This window comes from Salvelinus namaycush, chromosome 21 (genome assembly GCF_016432855.1).
Source record: "Salvelinus namaycush isolate Seneca chromosome 21, SaNama_1.0, whole genome shotgun sequence".
Classification (NCBI taxonomy): Eukaryota; Metazoa; Chordata; class Actinopteri; order Salmoniformes; family Salmonidae; genus Salvelinus; species Salvelinus namaycush.
Window position 1 is genome coordinate 10,111,222 of NC_052327.1, and position 25,972 is coordinate 10,137,193.

Consider the following 25,972-nt stretch of genomic DNA (forward strand, 5'->3'; position numbering starts at 1 on the left):
GCTAACTAAATGCATTTCTCTGCTGCCTGCAATTTTTTTTAAAGTTTGGTTTAAAAGCACAGCCTTGGGTGTTGTACTGTACTGCAGATCCTTTTAAAAGGCCAGATTATTTATTGTTTTGTTTCAGGAAAGCTATCGCTAAATCAGGCCTCCAACACTTGGCAGCCCAGCCCAGCGCCTCAGCCCTAGGCAAGACTGACCCACTTCGAGAGAACTGCAACACTGTCGACTGGAGTGTGAGTATAGCCTCCGGTTTAGAAAGGTCCCATTCAAGGCCGCTACAGCAGAGATTCCAGAAATAGCACAATTGGGCCTTTTCTTGTTACGTTGTCCTCATGGAACCTCAAAAACAAGATTTTGAACAACAGAAATGCTATGGTGAAGATTTGCTTAGTTGCGTGTGTTCACACAGGTTTTAGACATATCTAAATGGGGAGACAAAAAGAGGTGAAATGAGACAAAAGAGGTGAAATTGGGGTCGCTGCCCAACCAAATATACAGTAGCATTTTCATCTGAGATAAAAACTGAAAACTGGTGACATTTGTCCAACCTAAATTACTTCCATATTATATTCTCTGTCCTCCCAGGATAATGCCCAGTTTGGGGACCATATCTGGTTTGAGACCAGTGTCTCAGGAGACGTCTGTTACGTTGGAGAGCAGTACTGCGTCACAAAGACAATGGTGAGCCTTCACTGCAACTGAACTGCACTAGGACGAAATAATGTGTTTGAGCACCCTCTGTTATTCACAGAAAGACTAATCTGCATGGTATCGTTTACAAAAGTGTATTTTAGATTATTGAGACAGTTACAGTAGTACGTTATTGCAGCATTCTTTTGGGTACATTTTCAATAGAATATGTTGTCTAATGATTTAGTGTAGTGTGCAAAAGCAGCCACACTTTTAAATATTGTAGCACTTATTTCTGACTTATAGTTATTTTTTGCAACACTACTCCTCATACAGTTTAAACTAGAAACACCGTTCAAAATGTAACATGTGCAGACTGGTCTGGAATAGTGTGCTTGTATACAGCTATTTGATACTATTTATAGTTTTTACATTTTAATTAAACTTCATCCACTTTCATGGGATTTCTTCAACGTTCTAAAGCTTCCATTGTGAGATCACAACTTCCAACATTCCATTCACTGTGAATGCAACAATGCAACTTTTGACACAAAACAGCTCCTTTGACCACTTTCCCAAATCAAGTTAGACAAAAGGTTAGAGAATATGAAATCTTTCTCTACTTCTCTGCTATTCAAATCTTAAATCAGTTAAAAAATGTATTCTACCAATATAACAGCTGTTTTAGTAACCGCATCAACATTTTCTCAAACCTTTTATCAAAAACTTATATTTTTACCACTTTCCCAACAAGTTTGACAAAAAGTTAGAGAGTATGACATCTTGGTCTACTTCTGTTATTCAAATCTGAAATCATAACAGAATTCTCTTCTACCAATCAATAGTTTAGAGCAGTGGTTCTCAAAACCTGGTCCTGGGGACCCAAAGGGGTGCACAATGTTGTTTTTGCCCTAGCACTACACACCTGATTCAAATCATCAAAGCCTTTTGATGAGTTGATCATTTGAATCAGCTGTGTAGTGCTAGGGCAAAAACAACATTGTGCACCCCTTTGGGTCCCCAGGACCAGGATTGAGAACCAGTGGTTTAGAGTGACAATAGCTAGCTAATGTTAGCTTACAGATCTATTGTCTCGTTATTGAGCAGCACAAATGGAGCTATTGCTATGGATACCGATGCATTTCAATGGCAAATAAGGGCCATAGACTGGTAAAATATGTCTGATATTACATCTACTTTTTGAACTATAGCCATACAAAAATGTGCATAAATTAACATGGGTTTGAATGAGAACCATAGCAACACAGAGGTAGCTATTCAAAATGGTCCTGCTCCTTGTCCAATTAAACTACACTGAACAAAAATATAAACACAACATGTAAATGTTTAATGAGCTGAAAAACATAATTTTTAAGAGCTGAAGCAAGTCACACAATTTTTCTTCATGAAAATTACCATCTGGTTTATTATTGTTATTGGCCAAATAAAGCTAAATATTATCTCTGTGATTCTACCACAGCAAAAGTCAGTGGCGAGGAAGAAATGTGCTGGCTGCAAAATAGCAGTCCACACCATGTGTATCGAGCAGCTAGAAAAGGTGACTATAAACTTGATCAATTATTAGATTATACTTATACAACATAACCAGGAATATATATGTTTTTGACCAATGTTGTTGTATTTTCTCTCCACAGATCAATTTTAGATGTAAGCCATCGTTTAGGGAACCCGGATCTCGAAATATTCGAGAGGTCAGTATCTTTCTGGTCCCTGCACCACTTATTCTTTGTTTCTCTCCAAGTTATTTGTTCTTTGACTGTATTTCTGTCTCACTAACTGATTCAGTCTACTTTAGTCCATTTCAATTTCAGTGCATTATGATTTGTTATGTGATTCAACAATGTTTCCTAAATTCCAGCCCAACGTTGTCCGTCACCATTGGGTCCACAGGAGGCGCCAGACTGGGAAGTGTCGACAGTGTGGGAAGGTCAGTGAGAACCATTCACCAACCATATATTCACAAACACTGCCTTCAGAACGTATGTACACCCCTTGACTTTTCCCACATTTTGTTATGATACAGTTTGAATTTAAAATGGTTTAAAATTAGATTTTGTGTCACTGGCCTACACACAGTACCCCATAATTTGTTTTTACAAATGAATTAAAAATGAAAAGCTAAAAAGTCTTAATAAGTATTCATCTCCTTTGTTATGGCAAACCTAAATAAGTTCAGAAATAAAAATGTGCTTAACAAGTCACATAATAAGTTGCATGGGCTCTCTCTGGGTGCAATAATACTGTTTAACATGATTTTTTTATGACTACCTCATCTCTGTACCCTACACATAGAATTATCTGTAAGGTCCCTCAGTCGTGCAGTTAATTTCAAGCACAGATTCAACTACAAAGACCAGGGAGGGTTTCCAATGCCTCTCAATGAAGGGCACTTATTGGTAGATGGGTAAAAAAAAAAAGCAGACATTGAATATCCCTTTGAGCAGGGTGAAGTTATTGATTACACTTTGGATGGTGTATCAATACAACCAGTCACTACAGAGATACAGGCGTCCTTCCTAACTCAGTTGCCGGAGAGGAAGGAAACCGCTCAGGGATTTCACCAATGGTGACGTTAAAACAGTTACAGAGTGTAATAGATGTTATAGGCAAAAACTGAGGATGAATCAACAACAGTGTAGTTACTCTACGATACTAACCTAAATGACAGGGTGAAAAGAAGGAAGCCTGTACAGAATACAAATATTCCAAAACATGCTTTCTGTTTGCAATAAGGCACTAAAGTAAAACTGCAAAAAAAAATGCTAAGAAATTAACTTTAATCCTGAATACAAAGTGTTATGTTTGGTGCAAATCCAACACAACACATCAATGAGTACCACTCTTCATATTTTCAAGCATGGTGGTGGCTGCATCATGTTATTGGTATGCTTGTCAACGGCAAGCACTGGGGAGTTTTTTTTAGGATAAAAATAAATGGAATATTGTGAAACAGAGTGAAAACCTGGATATGTCTGCTTTCCAACAGATACTGGGAGAAAAATGTACCTATAAGCAGGACTATAACATAAAACGCAAGGACAAATATACACTGAAGTTGCTTACCATGACAACATAGAAAGTTCCAGAGTGGCCTAGTTACAGTTTTGTCTTAAATCTGCTTGAAAATCTATGGCAATACTGGAAAATGGCTGTCTTGCAATGATCAACAACCAACTTGACAGAGCTTGAAGAATTTTTTAAAGAAACGTGCAAATATTATACAATCCAGATGTGCAAAGCTCTTAGATACTTACCCAGAAAGACTCGCATCTGTAATCGCTGCCAAAGGTGATTCTAACATATATTGACTCAGGGGTGTGAATATTTATCTAAATTAGATATTTATATATTTCATTTATAATAAATATGCAACATTTTTCGAAAAACATGTTTTTACTTTCTTATTGTGAGTAGATGGGTGAGAGAAAAAAATATTTCATCAGTTTTGAATTCAGGCTGTAACACAGAATGTGGAGAAGTCAAGTGGTGAGCTCAAAAAGAATTGGGACAGTGACACATTTTTTGTTGTTTTGGCTCTGTACTCCAGCACTTTAGATTGAAATGATACTATGAGGTTAAAGTGCAGACTGTCAGCTTTAATTTGAGGGTATTTTCATCCATATTGGGTGAACTGAAATTACAGCACTTTTTGTACATAGTCCCTTCATGTTAGGGGACCAAAAGTATTTGGAAAAATGTACTTATGTGTATTTGCTGTTTGTTTTGGTTGTGTTTCAGATTTCTTTGTTCTCAATAGAAATTAATGGTAAATAATGTATTGTGTCATTTTGGAGTCACTTTTATTGTAAATAAGAATAGAATATGTTTCTAAACTTACGTGTAGTCATAAATGAATTGTGAATAATGATGTGAGAAAGTTACAGATGCACAAATATCATACCCCCAAGACATGCTAACCTCCCACCATTACAATAACAGGGGAGGTTAGCGTTTTTAGGGGGGTATGATATTTGTGCATCTGTAACTTTAACACTCATCATTATTCACGATTCATTCAGGACAGTGGTTCCCAAACTTTTTATAGTCCCTTACCCCTTCAAACATTCAACTTCCAGCTGTGTATCCCCTCTAGCACCAGGGTCAATGCACTCTCAAATGTTGTTTTATTAAACAAAATAATGAGTGTGAGTTTTTGTCACAACCTGGCTCGTGCGAAGTGACAAAGAGCTCTTATAGAACCGGGGCACAAGTAATAATAATCAATCATTTTGCTCTTTATTTAGCCATTGTACATATAAAACCTTATTTGTTCATCAAAATTGTTAATAACTCACCACAGGTTAATGAGAAGGGTGTGCTTGAAAGGATGCACATAACAAAATTTTGTCCCACACATTGAATATAGTTGTGGAGAGTCCCTGTAATCCTAGATTCAGATCATTCAGGCGAGAAAAAACATCACCCAGATAGGCCAGTTGTGTAAGTAACTCGTCAAAATGCAAGCGGCCAGACAAGTGAAAATGATGGTCAGCAAAGAAAACTTTAAGCTCGTCTCTCAATTCCAAAGAATGTGTCAATACTTTGCCCATTGATAACCAGCGCACTTCTGTATGTTGTAAAAGTGTTACATGGTCACTGCCTATATCATTGCATAATGCAGAAAGAACACGAGAGTTCAGGGGCCTTGCTTTAACAAAGTAAACCATTTTCACTGTAGTGTCCAAAACGTCTTTCAAGCTGTCAGGCATTCCCTTGGCAGCAAGAGCCTCTCGGTGGATGCTGCAGTGTACACAAGTGGCGTTGGGAGTAACTGCTTGCTCCCACGATACCACTCCACTATGTCTCACTGTCATGGCTTTTGCGCCATCAGTACAGATACCAACACATCTTGACCACCAAAGTCCATTTGATGTCACAAAGCTGTCCAGTACTTAAAAAAGATCCTCTCATGTTGTCCTGGTTTCCAGTGGTATACAGAAGAGGATGTCTTCCTTAATTGACCCCCCCATAAACGTAACAGACATATACCAGGAGCTGTGCCAGGCCCGCCATATCTGTTGACTCGTTCAGCTGTAACGCATATAATTCACTGGCTTGTATGCAAAGCAGTAATTGTTTCAAAACATCTCCTTCCATGTCACTGATGTGTCATGAAACAGTGTTGTTTGATGAAGGCATTCTGTTGACTTTTTTGGGCCTTTTCCCCCAGCATTGTCCCAGCCATATTCGCAGCAGCAGGGAGACTTAAGTCCTCCACAATAGTATGGGGCTTGCCTGTCCTAACCACTCGGTAGCTCACCATATAAGACGCTTCTAGCCCCTTCTTATTACTGGTATCTGTTGCTTTTATACGTGTCTTACTACTTGAAAGTCGTCTTTATTCTCGCTCAAAAAATTCCTGTGGCTTATTTTTCTAATTGTCATGTGTCGTTTCTAAATGTCTGCGCAAGAGTAAACGTTTCCTGCGAGAGAGTAACGGTTTATGTGATTGGATGTTAATTATTTGACTAGGCTACCTATATTTGACATTATGTTGTTATTTCGCTGAATACTAGATGGTTCCATTTTATTTTTGGCAGTGAAACGAGGCTACTCAGGTGAGAAAAAAACCTCACCCAAATGTATAGCCCCGTTGGAAAATAGAAATGTACTGTTTGAAAATGTGAAGGATTTTTTATTTTTTTTAAATAAATAATTTATTATTATTATAATAATTGTTTTATGTGAATCACATTTTTATTTGACGTACCCCCGACGGCATTGCGCGTACCCATGATTCAGGACTATCCGTAATCATGTAGAGTCACAAGCTTGATGTAATCATTGCGTGCTAGGAATATGGTACCAAATACTAAACCTTTGAGTACTTTAATACACATATAAGTGAATTTGTTCCAATACCTTTGGTCCCCTATAAATTTGGGGACTATGTACAAAAAGTACTGTAATTTCTAAATGGTTCACCTGATATGGATGAAAATACCCTAAAATTAAAGCTGATAGTCTGCACTTTAACCTCATAGTCATAATAATTTCAAATCCAAATTTCTGGAGCCAAAACAACAAAACATTTGTCACTGTCCCAATACTTTTGGAGCTCACTCTACAGCACAGGTGTCAAATTCATTCCACGGAGGAACCAAGTGGCTGCAGGTTTTCGCTCCACCCTTGTACTTGATTAAAGGAATTAAGGTCACTCATTAGTAAGGAACTCCCCACACCCGGTTGTCTCGGGTTTAATTGAATGGAAAAAACTAAAACCTGCAGACACTAGGCCCTCCGTGGAAGGAGTTTGACACCCCTGCTCTACATATACTCAAGTAATGCAAACCATTAAGAGCTGTCTTAAAGCAAATTTGTAAAATGTTACTTATTCCTCTACAGGGTTTTCAACAGAAGTTCTCATTCCATAGTAAAGAGATTGTTGCAATCAGCTGTTCTTGGTGCAAACAGGCAGTAAGTACCTGTAGTCCATAGGCTGTATCAACTGTTTAAAGTATGGTCCCTATTCACACCCAACCCTTTTCCCTTGGCTCTAACTCTTCGATGTTTGCATATCTGAAGGGTCTGGATAGGTATACACAGTTTAGTGGTCGAGCTTCCACTGTATTTCTTCCACCTTACAGTTCTGCAAACATAGAAAGGTTAAGGCCAGGGGGAAAGGATGGGGAGAAAATTGGGACATACTGACTTTGGGTCAGTTTGAGATGGATATTTCAGTTTGGAGCAGAGAGTGGAGTTGTCTTTCCTGACTTTGGTAACTTTGGTATGGTTTTGATTGTGGTACTCTCCTCTGTCCAGTATCACAACAAGGTGACGTGCTTCATGCTACAGCAGATAGAGGAGCCTTGCTCGCTGGGAGCTCACGCCTCCGTCATAGTGCCACCCACCTGGATCATACGGGTCCGCAAACCACAGGTACTGCAATGATCAACACACATACACACACACAAACACAGTTATGTTGATTCAATGGATGTATTTGTTTTTGTCTCCTCAGACGTCATTAAAATCAAGTAAAAAGAAGAAACGCACATCTCTGAAAGGAAAGCCGAGTAAGAAGGTATTAGAGGTAAGGAAAATCATATTAACATATAAATATTGTGATTATGATAATGTCCTCTTAAGTTATCTCATTTGATGATGAGAACATTGAGATAACAGAGGCCGATCTTCGTGTCTCGACTGTTTTCTCTGCTCCAGGATGGTCGATGGAAGCCCTTCATAGTAAAGCCTGTTCCCTCGCAACTCATGAAACCTCTGCTGGTGTTTGTCAACCCCAAAAGTGGAGGCAACCAGGTGAGTTTGCTCAATGTCCACAGCTCCCTTGAAACCACTGTGTATGGGGATTTGTCCACACAACTCAAACATACAGTGCATTCGGAAAGTATTCAGACCCCTTGACTTTTTAGTTACAGCCTTATTCTAAAATTGATTAAATAAAACATTCCTCATCAATCTACACACAATCACCATAATGAAAATGTGAAAACAGGTTTTTATAAATTTTTGCAAATGTATAAAAAATGTAAATATAATTCACATAAGTATTCAGACGCTTTTGCTATGAGACTCGAAATTGAGCTCAGCTGCATCCTGTCTACATTGATCATCCTTGAGATGTTTCTACAACTTGATTGGAGTCCACCTGTGATAAATGCAATTGATTGGACATGATTTGGAAAGGCACACACCTGTCTATATAAGGTCCCACAGTTGACAGTGCATGTCAGACCAAGCCATGAGGTCGAAGGAATTGTCCGTAGAGCTCCGAGACAGGATTGTGTCGGCACAGATCTGGGGAAGGGTACCAAAAGAACACAGTGGCCTCCATCATTCTTAAATGGAAGAAGTTTGGAACCACCAAGACTCTTCCTAGAGCTGGCCGCCTGGGAAAACTGAGCAATTGGGGGAGAAGGGCCTTGGTCAGGGAGGTGACCAAGAACCCGATGGGCAATCTAGCAGAGCTCCAGAGTTCCTCTGAGGAGATGGGAGAACCTTCCAGAAGGACAACCGTCTCTGCAGCACTCCACCAATCAGGCCTTTATGGTAGAGTGGCCAGACGGAAGCCACACTCCTCAGTAAAAGGCACATGACAGCCCGCTTGGAGTTTGCCAAAAGGCAACTGAAGGACTCAGACCATGAGAAACAAGATGCTCTGGTCTGATGAAACCGAAATTGAACTCTTTGGCCTGAATGCCAAGCGTCACATCTGGAGGAAACCTGACACCATCACCACCAACCTGACACCAAGTTTTTCAGCAGCAGAGACTGGGAGACTATTCAGGATCGAGCGAAAGATGAACGGAGCAAGGTACAGAGAGATCATTGATGAAAACCTGCTCCAGAGCTCTCTGGACCTCAGACTGTGGTGAAGGTTCACCTTCCACCAGGACAACGACCCTAAGCACACAGCCAAGACAACTCAGGAGTGGCTTCGGGACAAGTCTCTGACTGTCCTTGAGTCGCCCAGACTTGAATCCGATCAAACATCTCTGGAGAGTTCTGAAAATTAGCTGTGCAGCGACTCTCTCCATCCAACCTGACAGAGCTTGAGAGGATCTGCAGAGATGAATGGGAGAAACTCCCCAAATACAGGTGTGCCAAGCTTGTAGAGCCATACCCAAGAAGACTCAAGGCTGTAATTACTGTCAAAGGTGCTTCAACAAAGTACTGTGTAAAGGGTCTGAATACTTATGTAAATGTACAATTTCAGTGTTTTATTTTGGATAAATTAGCAAAAATGGTAACTATTTTTGCTTTGTTGTTTTGGGGTATTATGTGTAGATTAATGATAAAAAATACCTATTTAATCAAATTTAGAATAAGGCTGTAACGTAACAAAATGTGCAAAAAGTCAAAGGGTCTGAATACTTTCCGAATGTACTCATTGATGTCAATGAGAGATTTACGCTGAAGTTAGTTACACTGTCTACATCCCTTAGTGTAGAAATTAATTACTGATGATGTCTATGCATTGTGGGACCCCGACCCAACAGCTTAACTTTTACAGTAAAGTATTTTATGTTAGAGAGCGACATATGCGTTACTACTCTGACAGGGCTACCTCATCACGTGAATTCCAAATACGGCTGTCGCGGTGACCGTATTACCGCCACATCGGCAGTCACGATTCATAACATAGTTAAATCCCTGTGAACGTTGGTCACGGTAATCCCATCCAAAACTTCGCATATGAATGGCGCTGATGGATAGTCTACCAAATTTGTCAACGGCCTTCGCTAATGGCCTGGTACGCAAGCGCTCTATTGTCCCTCCAATCACTTTCTGAACACTTCATGATTGATTTTGAATAATCTGAATGATGAGGACAATGTTGTTGTTTTTTAACATCAACATGCAGCCCTTATGTTTTGTTTTCTATGACATTCCCAGATTTATAGGCCTATCAAAACGAAGTAAATCATCTATTTTATTGCGATGGTATAGGCTGTATTAAATGTATTTATTTGACTTTTTAAAATGTAGATGTTCCAAAGGCAGCTTGTATGCGTGGAAGCCCAGAGATGCTAAACATGTTTATGTTAATTAATGGTCAATTACCGTGAGACCGGCAGTCATTTTTAATGACAATTACCATCTGACAAAATTCAATGACCACCACAGCCGTAATTCCAAATCATGTCTATTGTTTTGCAGGGAGCCAAGATCATCCAGTCGTTCATGTGGTACCTCAACCCCCGACAGGTGTTTGACCTCACCCAGGGAGGGCCCAAGGAGGGGTAAGAAACACGCAACAACTGCATTCACGCACATTAACGGTTTGGTCATGTTTAGAATGATATAACAACGTAAGCAGTTGTTGTGTTTTTAATTAGTGTGCCGGTTGTGTTTTTATCCCTCAAGGTTAGAAATGTATTCCAAAGTGCCCAACCTGCGGATTTTGGCGTGTGGAGGGGATGGAACAGTGAGTACTAGACATCAGCGTTTCACATTAGTAATATTATAATTAATATAATAATACTTTTTAAAATCCTGAAACGTAATGCATATAAGGACTGTAAGTAGAGGAATAGTTCACTGTCTGCCTCTGACTGTGACGTGTGCATTCAGAAAGTGAATTCTTGTTCTAATTACCTGGTTCGCCAGGTGGGTTGGATCCTGTCTGTCCTGGACCAGCTCCAGTTGAACCCTGCGCCTGCCGTGGCTGTCCTGCCCTTGGGGACGGGGAACGACCTGGCCAGGACTCTCAACTGGGGAGGGGTGAGTGGCTGGCTGGCTGTGTGGAACCACACCATGAACTAGGGATTTATCCTAAATTATAAACTGTGTAGTTTGGTATATGGCCAATATACCACGACTAAGGGCTGTATTCAGGCACTCTGCGTTGCGTCGTGGTTAAGAACAGCCATTAGCCGTGGTATATTTTGGTCATATACCACACCCCCTTGGGCCTTATTGCTTAAAAATACCATGGGCTATTTAATCGCTGTTAGGCTATAGGCTGTCTTGGGTAGGTTATCTTGTGTCATCAGAGAGGCAAAATGAGGAATGAGACACAGTAGCAAGAAAATACACAATCAGCAATTAGATTAACACAATACAAGTTGTATTGTTTCAATATTGTTTCAATGATTTCAGTTAGATATTGAGGATGTCTGTTTTTGTCTTTTGTTTTTATGAAATTCCTCTCTCGTCTTTTCCCGCAGGGTTACACTGATGAGCCAGTGTCTAAAATCCTGTCTCATGTGGAGGATGGGAACGTGGTGCAGTTGGATCGCTGGAACCTCCTGGTGGAGCCCAACCCAGAGGCCGTTCACGAGGAGAAGGACGAGCACCAGACAGACAAGGTTAACTCAGTTTAGAGTGTCTCACACCAGTCGTCAAAAGCTTATGGGCTAATTTTATTATTAGTATTTGCATTGTTTTATGTCTCTGCATAGAGATAAGGACATCACAAGCATAACATTTTAAAATAAAATGCGATTGAATGATGTCGTTTGTAATTGCTTAATATGTTTTTGAAGGTATATGCTATGCTATGATCAATCTCTTAAATTGGTTGTAATTAGGCCAATCTCAAACCTCCCCTTTTTTCGAAGATATTAGAAAAGGCCGTAGCCCAGCGGCTGACGCCAATTTAAAATTCACACAGTATCTTTGAAACCTACCAATACGGTTTTAGACTATTTCACAGCACTGAGACTGCACTTGTCAAGGTAGTAAATTACCTAATGTTTTCCTCTTACCATGGTCACGTCTCTATTCTTGTTCTTTTAGATTTAAGTGCTGCCTTCGATACGATTGATCATGCTATTCTCACTAAGAAGCTAGAATACTTGGTTGGTCTACGAGGACAGGTTCTCAACTGGTTCAAATCATACCTCTCTTAGTGGTATCAATTTGTTAAGCTGGGTGATAATTCATCTGAATGTTCCAAGGTTGAATGTGGCGTTCCCCAAGGTTCTGTGCTTGGACCCCTTTTATTTTACTTGTACATGCTACCCCTTGGTAATGTCATCTGCAAGCACAACATACACTTTCGTTGCAACGCTGATGATACCCAATTGTATTTCTATTTTAAACGAGACTTGCATCACAGATGTTAAACATTGGATGACAACTTGTTGCTTTTAAACTCTGATAAGACAGAAATTATGCTACTTGGCCACAATACATTTACTAACAAAGTCTCAGACCTCACTCTCAACATTGATAGTTGCCTCATTACACCAAACACGGTTCTTAAAAACCTTGGTGTTACCTTTGACCCCGGCCTTTCTTTTTACAACATAAAAAGCGCATCCAAAACAGCATACTTCAATCTCAGGAACATTTCCATAATTAGACACTTCATCCATGCATTTGTTTCATCTAGGCTAGACTACTGTAATGCCCTCCTCTCCAGCTGCTCAGACTGTAATATTAGAAGCCTACAACTTGTACAGAATACTGCAGCTCAGATTTTAACTAACACTAGAAGGCAGGAGCACATTACTCCAGGTTTATCTGCACTACACTGGCTGCCTGTAAACTATCGGTCTGATTTTAAGATCTTACTCTTAACTTTTAAGGCACTGCATGGCCTTGACCCATTTTATCTGACGGACATGGTCGTTCAATACACCCAGTGAGGGCGCTCCGCTCCCAAGGAGCCGGTCTGCTTATGGTTCCTAGATGCAGAACCAAGGCGGGGTACGGAGTGTTCTCTAGTAAAGTACCTCAGTTGTGGAACAGCTTGCCCTGTCGGGTGAGAGGGGCAGACACCATAGAGGTTTTTAAATCACTTTTAAAAACCCACCTTTTAGCCAAGCTTTTAATACCTGTACGTTTTTACACATCCTCCTTTTATTATTGTTTTCATTTGAAGTGTGTTGTAATTTAAAATGCACTTTAAATAAAGTTTGATTTGATTATGGGATTTGTGTAACGTGTGTGAACCATTTTCTTGGATAAACAGTGCAACCAGTATGCTGATCTACTGTATGTACATCAGCTCTGTAATTATTTTGACAGTGACAATTTTGTTGTTGTTTTGGATCTGTACTTTGGATTTGAAATGATACAATGATTATGAGGTTAAAGTGCAGACTGTCTGCTTTAATTTGATGATATTTTCATCCATATCGGGTGAACCGTTTAGAAATTCAAGCACTTTTTGTACATTGTCCCCGCATTTTAGGGGACCAGAAGTATTGGAGTACAGAGCCAAAGAAACTAAACATTTGTCACTGTCCCAATAATTACGGAGGGCACTGTATTTCTGTTGACATCATGTGTCTCTGCTTTGTTTGTTAGCTCCCAATTGATGTCTTCAACAACTACTTCAGCCTCGGCTTCGACGCTCACGTCACACTGGGGTTCCACGAGTCCAGAGGTTTGTCCAAAATGTGCATCTTTCGCTAGCTGAAATTACTTTTGCTAGCTGAAATTAGTCACTATAATAAATGTTACTGCAGCAACAGTCTAAAGCAGTCTCTCTCTCCTTAGAGGCCAACCCAGAGAAATTCAACAGCCGTTTGCGGAATAAGATGTTCTATGCCGGGGTGAGTGCTTTGACAAAATATATAACTCTGCTCCTCTCCCACTATGGAGTTGTTTGCTCTGTGTCTGATCTGCTTTACTATATATCTAGGGCATGTTCATTAGGGCAAAATGTTTCAAAACGGTTTTAAACGGAAAGCCAGCGTTCTTATTGGACAAGTTCAGATAGTGCATCCCCATTTTACTTTGTTTCAAACTGTTTTCCTACTGAACTCAAACCTGCTTCTTTATTGCAGACGGCCTTCTCTGACTTTCTGAGTGGCAGCTCCAAAGACCTTGCCAAACACATTAAAGTTGTGGTGAGTGGACTTCTAGACCTGAATGGGACTAAGACCCAGAGCACAACGAGAAAGAATGTGGATGTGTCCCAAGACTGAGTGTCTATATACCATATTTGATCAGTTTCTAGAGTGAACATTTTCCTGGCGAAGATGGTAGATTTGTAGGCATGTTTCTAGGATACCAATGTCCATTGTAGAGATATATGTGTAACTCTATGGTCTGTACTCTGTTTCTCTGAAACCCCTCTTTGTCAGTGTGACGGCACAGACCTCACCTCCAAAGTCCAGGACCTGAAGTTGCAATGTCTTGTGTTCCTCAACATTCCCAGGTAAGCGTTTAGAATATTTTGAAACTGGATGCACCTGCATTCGGAAAGTCTTCAGACCCCTTGACTTTTTCCACATTTTGTGACATTACAGCCTTATTTTAAAATTGATTAAATAAAATACCCCATAACGACGAAGCGAAGAAAGGTTTTTAGACATTTTTCAGGGAGGTGACCAAGAACCCGGTGGTCACTCTGACAGAGCTCCCGAGTTCCTCTGTGGACATGGGAGAACCTTCGAGAAGGACAACCATCTCTGTAGCACTCCAACAATCAGGCCTTTACGGTAGAGTGGCCAGACGGAAGCTACTCCTCAGTAAAAGGCACATGACAGCCCGCTTGGAGTTTGCCAAAAGGCACCTCAAGGACTCTCAGGCCATGAGAAACAAGATCCTCTGGTCTGATGAAACCGAGCTGGAACTTTTTGGCCTGAATGCCAAGCGTCACGTCTGGATGAAACCTGGTACCATCCCTACGGTGAAGGATGGTGGTGGCAGCATCATGCAGTGGGGATGTTTTTCAGCATCAGGGACTGGGAGACTGGTCAGGATCGAGGGAAAGATGAACGGAGCAAAGTACAGAGAGATCCTTGATGAAAACCTGCTCCAGAATGTCCTTGAGTGGCCCAGCCAGAGCCCGGACTTGAACCTGATTGAACATCTCTGGAGAGACCCTGAAAATAGCTGTGCAGTGACTCTCCGCATCCAACCTGACAGAGCTTGAGAGGATCTGCAGAGAAGAAGGGGAGAAACTCCCCAAGTACAGGTGTGTCAAGCTTGTAGCGTCATACCCAAGAAGACTCGAGGCTGTAATCGCTGCCAAAGGTGCTTCAAAGTACTGAGTAAAGGGTCTGAACACTTATGTAAATGTGCGATTTCAGTTTTTTTTTTTTATACATTTGCAAAAATGTCTACAAACCTGTCTTTACTTTGTGTATATAGGGTATTGTGTGTAGATTGATGAGGGTGGAAAAAATATTGAATCCATTTTAGAATAAGGCTGTAACGTAACAAAATGTGGAAAAAGTTAAGGGGTCTGAATACTTTCCGAATGCACTGTATACACTCCCATTAATAGACATTGAGTCAATTCAATGGACACACAGAACGATACAAATGGACCAGATGGCATTATGATGCAGCAGTGTAAGACAACATGAGCATGTGCTGTATGACACCCTTATAATGTGATATATTCATCTCATTATGAGCGTGACTCGTAGTCTGTTTTGCATGGGACTTGTTATGGGTTAAAGAAGTATCCCCATAATTCCATCCAGGTCAGCGGGAGTGGTCAACCAATGAATTACGCTCCTGAGCAAACATTCTATAACCGCTGCAGGTGGCAGTAACCAATTTTAGCTTTTACCATTTCAGACTATACACACTCCAGTACAGTAGGTGGTGGTATGCACCTTTTCAGTTTATTTACACATCTATGCCTATACACTCATAGAGGTAGAATAATAAGTAATAAATTGACTACTTTATATTGAAGATGGCTATCAATAGCTCTGCCCATGCTGTCACAGAAGAGGTAATTGCAAAGCTAGGAGAGCTCTCGAGTGCATTTCTATGGCCTGACAAAATACCAGCCATTTTGAGTCAATAGAACGTTTCTTTAATATAGAGACATACCATATTAGAAGTCTTATTAAAATATATAATAAAGGCTCAGACATGTTTGCAACAAGTTATAAAGAATTATGCATTATACCTGTTATCAAGTGTTGTATTTTGATTGTCTGCTGTAGTTACTGTGCCGGAACCAAGCCGTGGGGTCACCCCAGTGAGCACCTTGATTTTGAGCCGCAAAGACACGACGACGGCTGTATCGAGGTCATCGGATTCACCATGACCTCTCTGGTGAGCTCTCAACCATACCTGATGTCCTCTGACTTCTAATGGAATATATTAATTACCATTTGTACAGCCTAACATGCACATTGTAGGCTTTGTGTCTGTAGTGACGCATCAACCACTGAGATGCAGTGCCTTAGACCCCACTCGGGAGGGAAATCATTGTTTATCTTTCATCAGTATCTCTCAATTTCCATATGGGGGATCAATAAAATGGATTCAAATCAGTTCCATTTTCTCGCTCTCTCTTCCTCTCCGTCCCTCCAGGCCACTCTGCAGGTGGGCGGTCACGGCGAGAGGTTGAACCAGTGTAAGGAAGTGACCCTGACCACCTACAAGTCCATCCCCATGCAGGTAGATGGCGAGCCCTGTAAGCTGGCCCCTTCCGTCATCTACATCAACCTGAGGAACCAGGCCAACATGGTGCAGAAGACCAAGAGGAGGATCTCCATGCCCCAGCTCAATGAGTTAGTAACCATAAACCTTGTGATACCGGACCTCAACACTGTGTTCCCGTTCTAGATCAGAAACCTAGAATGACTGTAGTCGAGGCAAGAGTTAATGCTATCCATATGATTCCATATGGATGTCTAGTAGCTCTCTCCCAGCCATCAATAATCTATACCAGTGTTTCTTAATCGTGGTCTTAGTGACCCGTAAGGGTGCACCTTTTAGTTTTTGCCCTAGCATTAACACCTGATTCCACTAATCAAAGGTTTGATGAGTTGATTAGTGGAATCAGGTGTTTATTGCTCGGACAAAAACTAAAATGTGCACTCCTTTGGGTCCCCAGGACCAGCATTAAGAAACACTGACCTATACAATATGTACAAGCATAATGTTTCTGTCTGTGTCCTCTCAGTCAGCAGCCGGTTCCTGAGAAGCTGCAGATCAGAGTGAGCAGGATCAGCATGCACGCCTATGAGGCCCTGCACTACGACAAGGACAAGCTCAAAGAGGCCTGTGAGTGTAAACATACATATTCTACACACTGCACCTCTGTCATTCCCTTACTAAGGAGACCACTGTGGCAGGGATATAGCAGATCTATACATGCAGGCTTTTGCTCTAGCCCATTAGCAAAGGGCATCAAAGCTGGGACCGAGAGACTGAAAAACAGCTTCTATCTCAAGGCCATCAGCCTGTTAAATAGCCATCACTAGCACCTTAGAGGCTGCTTGCCTATCTACATCAACTTGTCATTACTGGCCACTTTAATAATGGAACACTAGTCACTTTAATAATGTTTACATATTTGCATTACTCATCATATGTACAGTTGAAGTCGGAAGTTTACATACATTTAGGTTGGAGTCATTAAAACTTGTTTTTCAACCACTCCACAAATTTCTTGTTAACAAACTATAGTTTTGGCAAGTCAATTAGGACATCTACTTTGTGCATGACACAAGTAATTTTCCCAAGAATTGTTTACAGACAGACTATTTCACTTATAATTCACTGTATCACAATTCCAGTGGGTCAGAAGTTTTCATACACTAAGTTGACTGTGCCTTTAAACAGCTTGGAAAATTCCAGAAAATAATTATGTGGCTTTAGAAGCTTCTGATAGGCTAATTGACATTATTTGAGTCAATTGGAGGTGTACCTGTGGATGTATTTCAAGACCTACCTTAAAACTCAGTTCTTATTTGCTTGACATCATGGGAAAAATCAAAAGAAATGAGCCAAGACCTCATAAAAAAAATTGTAGACCTCCAGAAGTCTGGTTCATCCTTGGGAGCAATTTCCAAATGCCTGAAGGTACCACGTTCATCTGTACAAACAATAGTACGCAAGTATAAACACCATGGGACCGGACCACGCAGCTGTCATACCGCTCAGGAAGGAGACGCGTTCTGTCTCCTGGAGATGAACCTACTTTGGTGCGAAAAGTGCAAATCAATCCCAGAACAACAGCAAAGGACCTTGTGAAGATGCTGAAGAAAATAGGTACAAAAGTATCTATATCCACAGTAAAATGAGTCCTATATTGACATAACCTGAAAGGCCGCTCAGCAAGGAAGAAGCCACTGCTCCAAAACCGCCATAAAAAAGCCAGATTGTGGTTGCAACTGCGTTTGGGGACAAAGATCATACTTTTTAGAGGAATGTCCTCTGGTCTGATGAAACAAAAATAGAACTGTTTGGCCATAATGACCATCGTTATGTTTGGAGAAAAAAGGGGGAGGCTTGCAAGCCGAAGAACACCATCCCAACCGTGAAGCACGGGGGTGGCAGCATCATGTTGTGGGGGTGCTTTGCTGCAGGAGGGACTGGTGCACTTCACAAAATAGATAGCATCATGAGAAGGACATTTTTGTGACTATATTGAAGCAACATCTCAAGACATCAGTCAGGAAGTCAAAGCTTGGTCGCAAATGGGTCTTCCAAATGGACAATGACCACAAGCATATAAAGTTATGGTAAAATGGCTTTTAAGGACAACAAAGTCAAGGTATTGGAGTGGCCGTCACAAAGCCCTGACCTCAATCCTATAGAAAATATGTGGCCAGAACTGAAAAAGCGTGAGCGAGCAAGGAGGCCTACAAACCTGACTCAGTTACACCAGCTCTGTCAGGAGGAATGGGCCAAAATTCACCCAACTTATTGTGGGAAGCATGTGAAAGGCTACCCCGAAACGTTTGACCCAAGTTAAACAATTTAAAGGAAATGCTACCAAATACTAATTGAGTGTATGTAAACTTCTGACCCACTGGGAATGTGATGAAATAAATAAAAGCTGAAATAAATCATTCTCTCTACTATTATTCTGACATTTCACATTCTTAAAATAAAGTGGTGATCCTAACTGACCTAAGACAGGACATTTTTACTCTGATTAAAAGTCAGGAATTGTGAAAAACTGAGTTTAAATGTATTTGGCTAAGGTGTATGGAAACTTCAGACTTCAACTGTATATAATGTATTATTTTCTGTTCTACTGTGTTTTAGTCTATGCCGCACTCGACATTGCTCGTCCAAATATTTATATATTCTTAATTCCATTCCTTTACTTTAGATTTGTGTGTATTGTTGAGAAATTGTTCGATATTACTTGTTAGATATTACTGTACTGTTGGAGCTAGAAACACAAGCAATTCGCTACAACAGCAATAACATCTGCTAAACATGTGTATGTGATCAATAAAATTGGATTTGATTTGGAAACTACTGTAACACAATGTCTTTTCCCTGTCTCAGCTATTCCACTGGGCATCATCACGGTCCCAGGAGACAGCGATCTGGAGAACTGCCGTTCACACATTGAGAGTCTACAGGACAGTCTGGAAGAGGTATGTAGGAGACATGTACATTTGTGGGAACATCACACCTGCTGGACAGGTACAGGATGGCAACAACAACTGCCTGAGTTACACCAGGAATGCATAATCCTTCCATCAGTGCTCAGACTGTCCGCAATAGGCTGAGAGAGGCTGGACTGAGGGCTTGTAGGCTTGTTGTAAGGCAGGTCCTCACCAGACATCACTTGCAACAACGTCACCTATTGGCACAAGCCCACCGTCGCTGGACCAGACAGGACTAGCAAAAAGTGCTCTTCACTGATGAGTCGCGGTTTTGTCTCACCAGGGGTGATGGTCGGATTCGTGTTTATCGTCGAAGGAATGAGCGTTACACTGAGGCCTGTACTCTGGAGCGGTATCGATTTGGAGGTGGAGAGTCCGTCATGGTCTGGGGCGGTGTGTCACAGCATCATTGGACTGAGCTTGTTGTCATTGCAGGCAATCTCAACGCTGTGCGTTACAGGGAAGACATCCTCCTCCCTCATGTGGTACCCTTCCTGCAGGCTCATCCTGACATGACCCTCCAGCATGACAATGCCACCAGCCATGCAGCTCGTTCAGTGTGTGATTTCCTGCAAGACAGGAATGTCAGTGTTCTGCCATGGCCAGCGAAGAGCCCGGATCTCAATCCCATTGAGCATGTCTGGGACCTGTTGGATCGGAGGGTGAGGGCTAGGGCCATTCCCCCAAGAAATGTCCGGGAACTTGCAGGTGTCTTGGTGGAAGTGTGGGGTAACATCTCACAGCAAGAACTGGCAAATCTGGTGCAGTCCATGAGGAGGAGATGCACTGCAGTACTTAATGCAGCTGGTAGCCACACCAGATACTGACTGTTACTTTTGATTTGCCCCCCCCCCCCCCCCCCCCTTTGTTCAGGGACACATTATTAAATTTCTGTTAGTCAAATGTCTGTGGAACTTGTTCAGTTTATATCTCAGTTGTTGAATCTTGTTATGTTCATACAAATATTTACACATGTTAAGTTTGCTGAAAATAAAAGCAGTTGACAGTGAGAGGACTTTTCTTTTTTTGCTGAGTTTATGTATCCTAACAAGTTGTCCAGGGCCTTTGGAAGAAAAACAGGCCCACAATATCAAAGATACTTCAGAGTGGGGATGATGTACTTTTCTGCATGGATATCTTTCTGTCTATGACAAACCCCCCTCTGATGTTTGTTTCCAAAATGCTCTATTTTGGTCTCATCTGACCATAGAATCCGGTCCCATTTGAAAGTTCCAATAATTTGTGGCAAACTAGGCACTTGAGTTTGTTGTTTGATGACAGCAAAGGCTTTTTTATGGAACGCCTCCCAAACAACTTGTGGTTACGGAGGTGGCATCTGATCGTAGTTTTGGAGACTTTCTGACCCCAAGACCTAACTAACATCTGCAATTTATCCAGCTGTGATCCTTGGAAAAATTTTGGCCACTTTAACCATCCTCCTCACTGTGCGTGAAGTCAATATAGACACACGTTCTCTTCCAGGCCGATTGTTAACATCTCCAGTTGCTTTAAACTTTTTAATTATTGCCCTGATAGTGGAAATGGGCATTTTCAACCTTTGAGCTATTTTCTCATAGCTATTTCCTGATTTGTGCAGCTCAAAAACCTTTTGTTGCACATCATTACTGTGATGGATGACTGTGGGAACTTGGCCTGTATGTCACCTCAAATTTATACCCCAGTGAAACAGGAAGTCATGGCTTACCACTTAAGTATTCCTAATCACTCAGGTGAACTTAAAAACGTAAAATATGAATGGGAATATACTTCAGTTAGATTTTACACATAAGAATTTCTAGGGGTGCCAATAATTGTGGCACACATATTTTGTAGAAAAATATTTATTTAGTTTACTTCACATTGAAAAAATTAAAGGTTAGATTTTTTTGTGAATATTTTTGATTGAAAGACCAAGAGGATAAACAGCAAAGACATTTTTTTTACAGCCCATTTTGCTCATTTTTACCAAGGGTGCCAATATTAGTGGAGGGTGGAAATGTGTGTGGGCGAAAAGAATGAATGAGTGTCAAAATAAGTAAAAGCGAGAGAAAAGGAACTGGGGTGAGAAAGAGAGGATAATGAGTGTCATTAAATATTTGACCATATGATAGACTTCATGTTGTCTGCTGTGCCCCCTAGTGGAGCTCAGATGTACTTCAGGCAACAAAATGACAAGCCTCATATGCTCCTCTGGAAGAACTGAAGTACCTGGTTTATAAAGATGTTACTTGCTGTAGGAAATGAGATGACATAATTATGTTGTTATATTATTCTCTTAAAGGAAAGTGATGCTGTGAAATCAGCGAGGCTGTCGTCACAAAAGCTTTCCCCCAAATGGTGCTTCCTTGACTGTAAGTATTGCTGCCCAAACAAAGAGAGTATTTTATAAGAGAACTCTCTTCCTCATTTTGGAAACAATTGAAATGCAGCATTAGATTTCTGTTCAGGAATGCAATGCCAGTATATGGGCAGGAACATATAGATTATGAAAGGTGTGTTTTCTTTTCAGGCACAACTGCTGATCGATTCTATAGGATAGACCGTGCTCAGGTATGTACTTGCAGTGTTTCCCCTATATTAATTTAGCATCTGGGGCCCACCAATGCTAAATGCTAAAGCTCCAAAAAATATGATGTAATTTTTTGTGCATGATTTATGCAATTAGGCCCTTTTTCTACTTACCCATAGACAGATGAACTCATGCATACCCTTTTTTGTCTCGCATGCAGTTAGAAAGAAGTTGCTAACTAGCATTAGTGCGATCAATGACTAGAAGTCTATGGAGTCTAGCATGCTGTTCCCATATACTCCGGTAGCTTTGCCACCGCTGCTGGAAAAAAAATCCAAGGGGCCCCTGGCCCAGGCAATTCGACAATCGAAAGAAATTACACCAATATATCTCAATTCTATGGATCACGTAATCTCATTATACACCGACAATATCTTACTTTATCTAGAAAATGTATTTCAATCCCTCCCAAATGCTTTGAAGATAAATTCAGCTCCATCTCAAGTTATAAAATAAATCTAACAATCTGCCCTACTGCCTTTTTTTCAACACCCTGAAAAGGACTCTATCGCTACTTATGGAATCCCAATTGTAGAAATGTTTCCTTCCTTTGGCAGAAACTTTGACAGAACGCTCAATTCAATCCGACCTCAGTAGATGTACCAATATCCCAGTTGCTTTAACTGGCAGAATATCTACTGTTAAAATTAATATATTGCTACGGCTGAATTTCTGTAGTTCAGTGGTTCCCATGGCTCTATTGGGATAAAAGTCATAGTGCGGTTTCAAAATGTATCTGGCAAGGTAAACGATCCTGGATAAAATTAACACACTTACAAAGAGGGAAAGCCGTAGGACTAGCCGTAGCACTAGCCGTAGCAAACTTTAAATTGTGTTTCCAGGCACTAGCATTTCATCCCATCCTAAATTGGTTTCGACATGATTCTTCCGCCCCCCCCGGTATAGAGATAAATATAGTGTCTCCTATTGCCCTGGAATAGGTGGTACTCACTGATATGTCCTTAAACAATGTAAACTACGCTTTGGTCCTATTATTGCTCATATAATTTCTATTTGGTGTAAAATTGAAAAATAATGTAACTGGTAATCAAAATAACATGCCCATACTCCAATATTTCACAATAACGCCTTGCGGCCTTTTTCATCACCCCAATAATCCAAATGTGGAATCCATACCCTTGTCGATATCATGGACAGTTGTTTGAGAACAATCCAAGATTTGAAAGACACATACACAAAAAATCTTTTTTTATATATATCTACAACTTAGGTCAGCTAACCCATCTACCGAACCATCCAATGATGGGATTTATAAATAAATTATCTGGGCTCCCAATGGGACTGATCTCTATAATATATTAACAACTTTTGGAACGCTCATATTCTGAGCTAGCCATTCAAAAAGTATGGTCTACAGATCTAATTGAATCTGAACTACCCTTTAACTGGAAGAGAAATACAAAAAACATGACTTTGGCATCCCTTAATCCGAACAATCAACTTATACATTTTAAGTTTGTTCACAGACTGTATTTAACAAGGAAAAGTTTTACAATGAAATTCCCAACTCTTCACTGTGCCCCCTAAATCAGTTAGGCACAATCCTCCATTGGATGTGAGAGTGACCTGCAGTTAAATGCTTCTGGGGAAAAGTTACTAAATTAATTTAGTATTGCATGAATGTAAATATTCAATGCTTTGCATATATTATGTTACTTAACGATGATAGCTTCTTGAATTTCTCAATCAATCAGAGATTGTGGGGTGGAGGCCTACTTATTTTTTGTTGTTTAATTGTCCTGTGTTTATACTACTAATAAATAAATAAACAATCCAAGGGGAAACACTGATTTGTGAATATGCCGTATAGTTTTTTTCTGACCACATGACTTGACTAGGATAAACTCCTGAACATTATGGTAAAGCTTATAAGTATGCAAGGCCACCATCTATATCACCCAGGGTTTTAATGAGGCATGTTGTTATGACACACTGTCATGACTCTTTTATAAACAAGCTATAAACTGTTATAATAACCTGTTACAACCTCAAGGAGCACCTCAACTACGTGACGGAGATCTCCCAGGAGGACCTCTACATCCTGGACCCGGAGCTGGTCATCAAGGAGACGGTGGGCACTTCGCCGGGCATGCCCGACCTGGTAGACTCGTACGGGGAGTGCCAAACGCCCGAATCTCGCCAGTTTACCTTCCCATCCTCCTCCTCCTCTCCCACCTCCTCCCCAGGACCCAGGTGAGAATAAAAACACTATTAAGATTAAGCCTAATCTCCATTAAAAGTGCTTTTTAGTCTAGAACTAAGTTTAATCTGTGTCTGGGAAACCGTCCCTTTATGGTTTAGAGACTGAACAAGGTAATATTTTTCATTGGATGCACTCTAGCTTGGTTTCTTTGCACCATATTTATTTGAAAGATAGGCACACACACACGTGCGCACACACACGCACACACACAAACCTCCCTTCCTCTTTCATTGCTGTCTGACTGTCACTCACTATTGCACACCACCAAAGCTGTGAGGGTGGTGTGGTGTCTGGTGATGAACAATAGCTCATTATCCATATCTGGTCCTGTATATAATGTTGGCTCCCTCAGGGAAGATGACACAACTACATGGCTGGGTCTCAGACAGACTGACGACCAATTTTACATACACACACACACCCATTCACAAACTTTTGAGCGCAACAGTGACAATTCTATTCGTAGATATTGGCAGGAATGTAAAACATAAAAATGTTATTACTGTACTGAGTGGTCCTTCTCCCAGTCACTAACCTGTACCTCTTCTCCCTCCCCTCCTGCAGTATCAGGGAGTCCCAGAGGAAGAGGGTGTCCAGTGACAGCTCGGTGACAGAGGCCCTGGCTCACAGCAGCGACTCCCAGGCCTCCTCCAAGACCGGCCAGTGCAGGTCAGACCCTGACTTTAGCCTGAATCCTATCCTATATATCTTTGTGGACATTTTCAATTGTAGTATGGTTTTACCAACTCATCAGTCCATTTATTGTTGGCCTATGGTTGCACCAATGTTATTTATCAGACCAATTATTTTACATTTTTACATTTTAGTCATTTAGCAGACGCTCTTATCCAGAGCGACTTACAGTAGAGTGCATACATTTTTTATTACATTTTTTTTTTTTTTTTTTTTTTTTTACATTTTTCATTACATTTTACATACTGAGACAAGGATATCCCTACCGGCCAAACCCTCCCTAACCCGGACGACGCTATGCCAATTGTGCGTCGCCCCACGGACCTCCCGGTTGCGGCCGGCTGCGACAGAGCCTGGGCGCGAACCCAGCCCAGCCTGGGCGCGAACCCAGAGACTCTGGTGGCGCAGCTAGCACTGCGATGCAGTGCCCTAGACCACTGCGCCACCCGGGAGATTATCAGACCTTTGGATGACTGTTCAATCAGTGTCTACATTCTAATGGTGTGGCATCATAGCATTCTGGTCATGAGCAATGGCCAGGAGCGATAACCAAACTACCTTGAAACAATGTTGGTAGAACATCAGATCTCACAATGTTGACAATTGGGTAGTTAATATAACTATAACTACTTAACAGCATACATGAGGGTTTATTTTAATTATAATGGATTTGTGTTTTATTCTTCATGGTCAGTCATCAGCATAGCAGTATGGCTTGCTATGTAACAACATTGTCTTACGTCAGATAGCACGACAATTCCGCCTGCAATGTCGGTTGGCGTAAGAAAATGATGTGACAAAGCCTAGTGTTACAAAGCCATGTCATCTCTCTCAGGTTCAGTATGGATTGAGTCATAAGAGAAATGATTTGGACACATGTTCCATTCAAGTATTCAAAAACTTCCAAGGAACTTGATTCAGCATTGTTCTGTCGTGGACATTTCCTGTATTACTCAATAAAGAGAGAGAGAGAGCCAACCACACACAAGTCAGAGTTAAATTATATATTCCATTTTTAATATATATATACAAGCTTCACCAAAGCCCTTTAATGACTCTCAGATCAATTCAGTGTCTATAAATGAATTCTCT

General features: G+C 40.9%; 1 protein-coding gene across 1 annotated transcript in view; it reads left to right on the forward strand.

Annotated features, from left to right (window-relative positions):
- Positions 1 to 597: 597 nt before the first annotated feature.
- The window catches only part of dgkzb (diacylglycerol kinase, zeta b), a 31,028-nt gene continuing 5,653 nt past the window's right edge, over positions 598 to 25,972 (forward strand). Inside the window, exons 1-24 of the mRNA XM_039017176.1 lie at positions 598 to 684; positions 2,114 to 2,191; positions 2,289 to 2,345; positions 2,513 to 2,581; positions 7,000 to 7,071; positions 7,417 to 7,533; positions 7,616 to 7,687; positions 7,819 to 7,914; positions 10,276 to 10,358; positions 10,483 to 10,543; positions 10,726 to 10,839; positions 11,286 to 11,426; positions 13,375 to 13,453; positions 13,567 to 13,622; positions 13,857 to 13,919; positions 14,157 to 14,230; positions 15,981 to 16,092; positions 16,354 to 16,553; positions 16,949 to 17,049; positions 19,291 to 19,382; positions 21,676 to 21,745; positions 21,904 to 21,944; positions 23,978 to 24,177; positions 24,752 to 24,856. Of these exons, the coding sequence (XP_038873104.1) occupies positions 682 to 684; positions 2,114 to 2,191; positions 2,289 to 2,345; positions 2,513 to 2,581; positions 7,000 to 7,071; positions 7,417 to 7,533; positions 7,616 to 7,687; positions 7,819 to 7,914; positions 10,276 to 10,358; positions 10,483 to 10,543; positions 10,726 to 10,839; positions 11,286 to 11,426; positions 13,375 to 13,453; positions 13,567 to 13,622; positions 13,857 to 13,919; positions 14,157 to 14,230; positions 15,981 to 16,092; positions 16,354 to 16,553; positions 16,949 to 17,049; positions 19,291 to 19,382; positions 21,676 to 21,745; positions 21,904 to 21,944; positions 23,978 to 24,177; positions 24,752 to 24,856 (2,156 nt within the window). The 5' untranslated portion in view covers positions 598 to 681. The remainder of the gene's footprint in view (positions 685 to 2,113; positions 2,192 to 2,288; positions 2,346 to 2,512; positions 2,582 to 6,999; positions 7,072 to 7,416; positions 7,534 to 7,615; positions 7,688 to 7,818; positions 7,915 to 10,275; positions 10,359 to 10,482; positions 10,544 to 10,725; positions 10,840 to 11,285; positions 11,427 to 13,374; positions 13,454 to 13,566; positions 13,623 to 13,856; positions 13,920 to 14,156; positions 14,231 to 15,980; positions 16,093 to 16,353; positions 16,554 to 16,948; positions 17,050 to 19,290; positions 19,383 to 21,675; positions 21,746 to 21,903; positions 21,945 to 23,977; positions 24,178 to 24,751; positions 24,857 to 25,972) is intronic.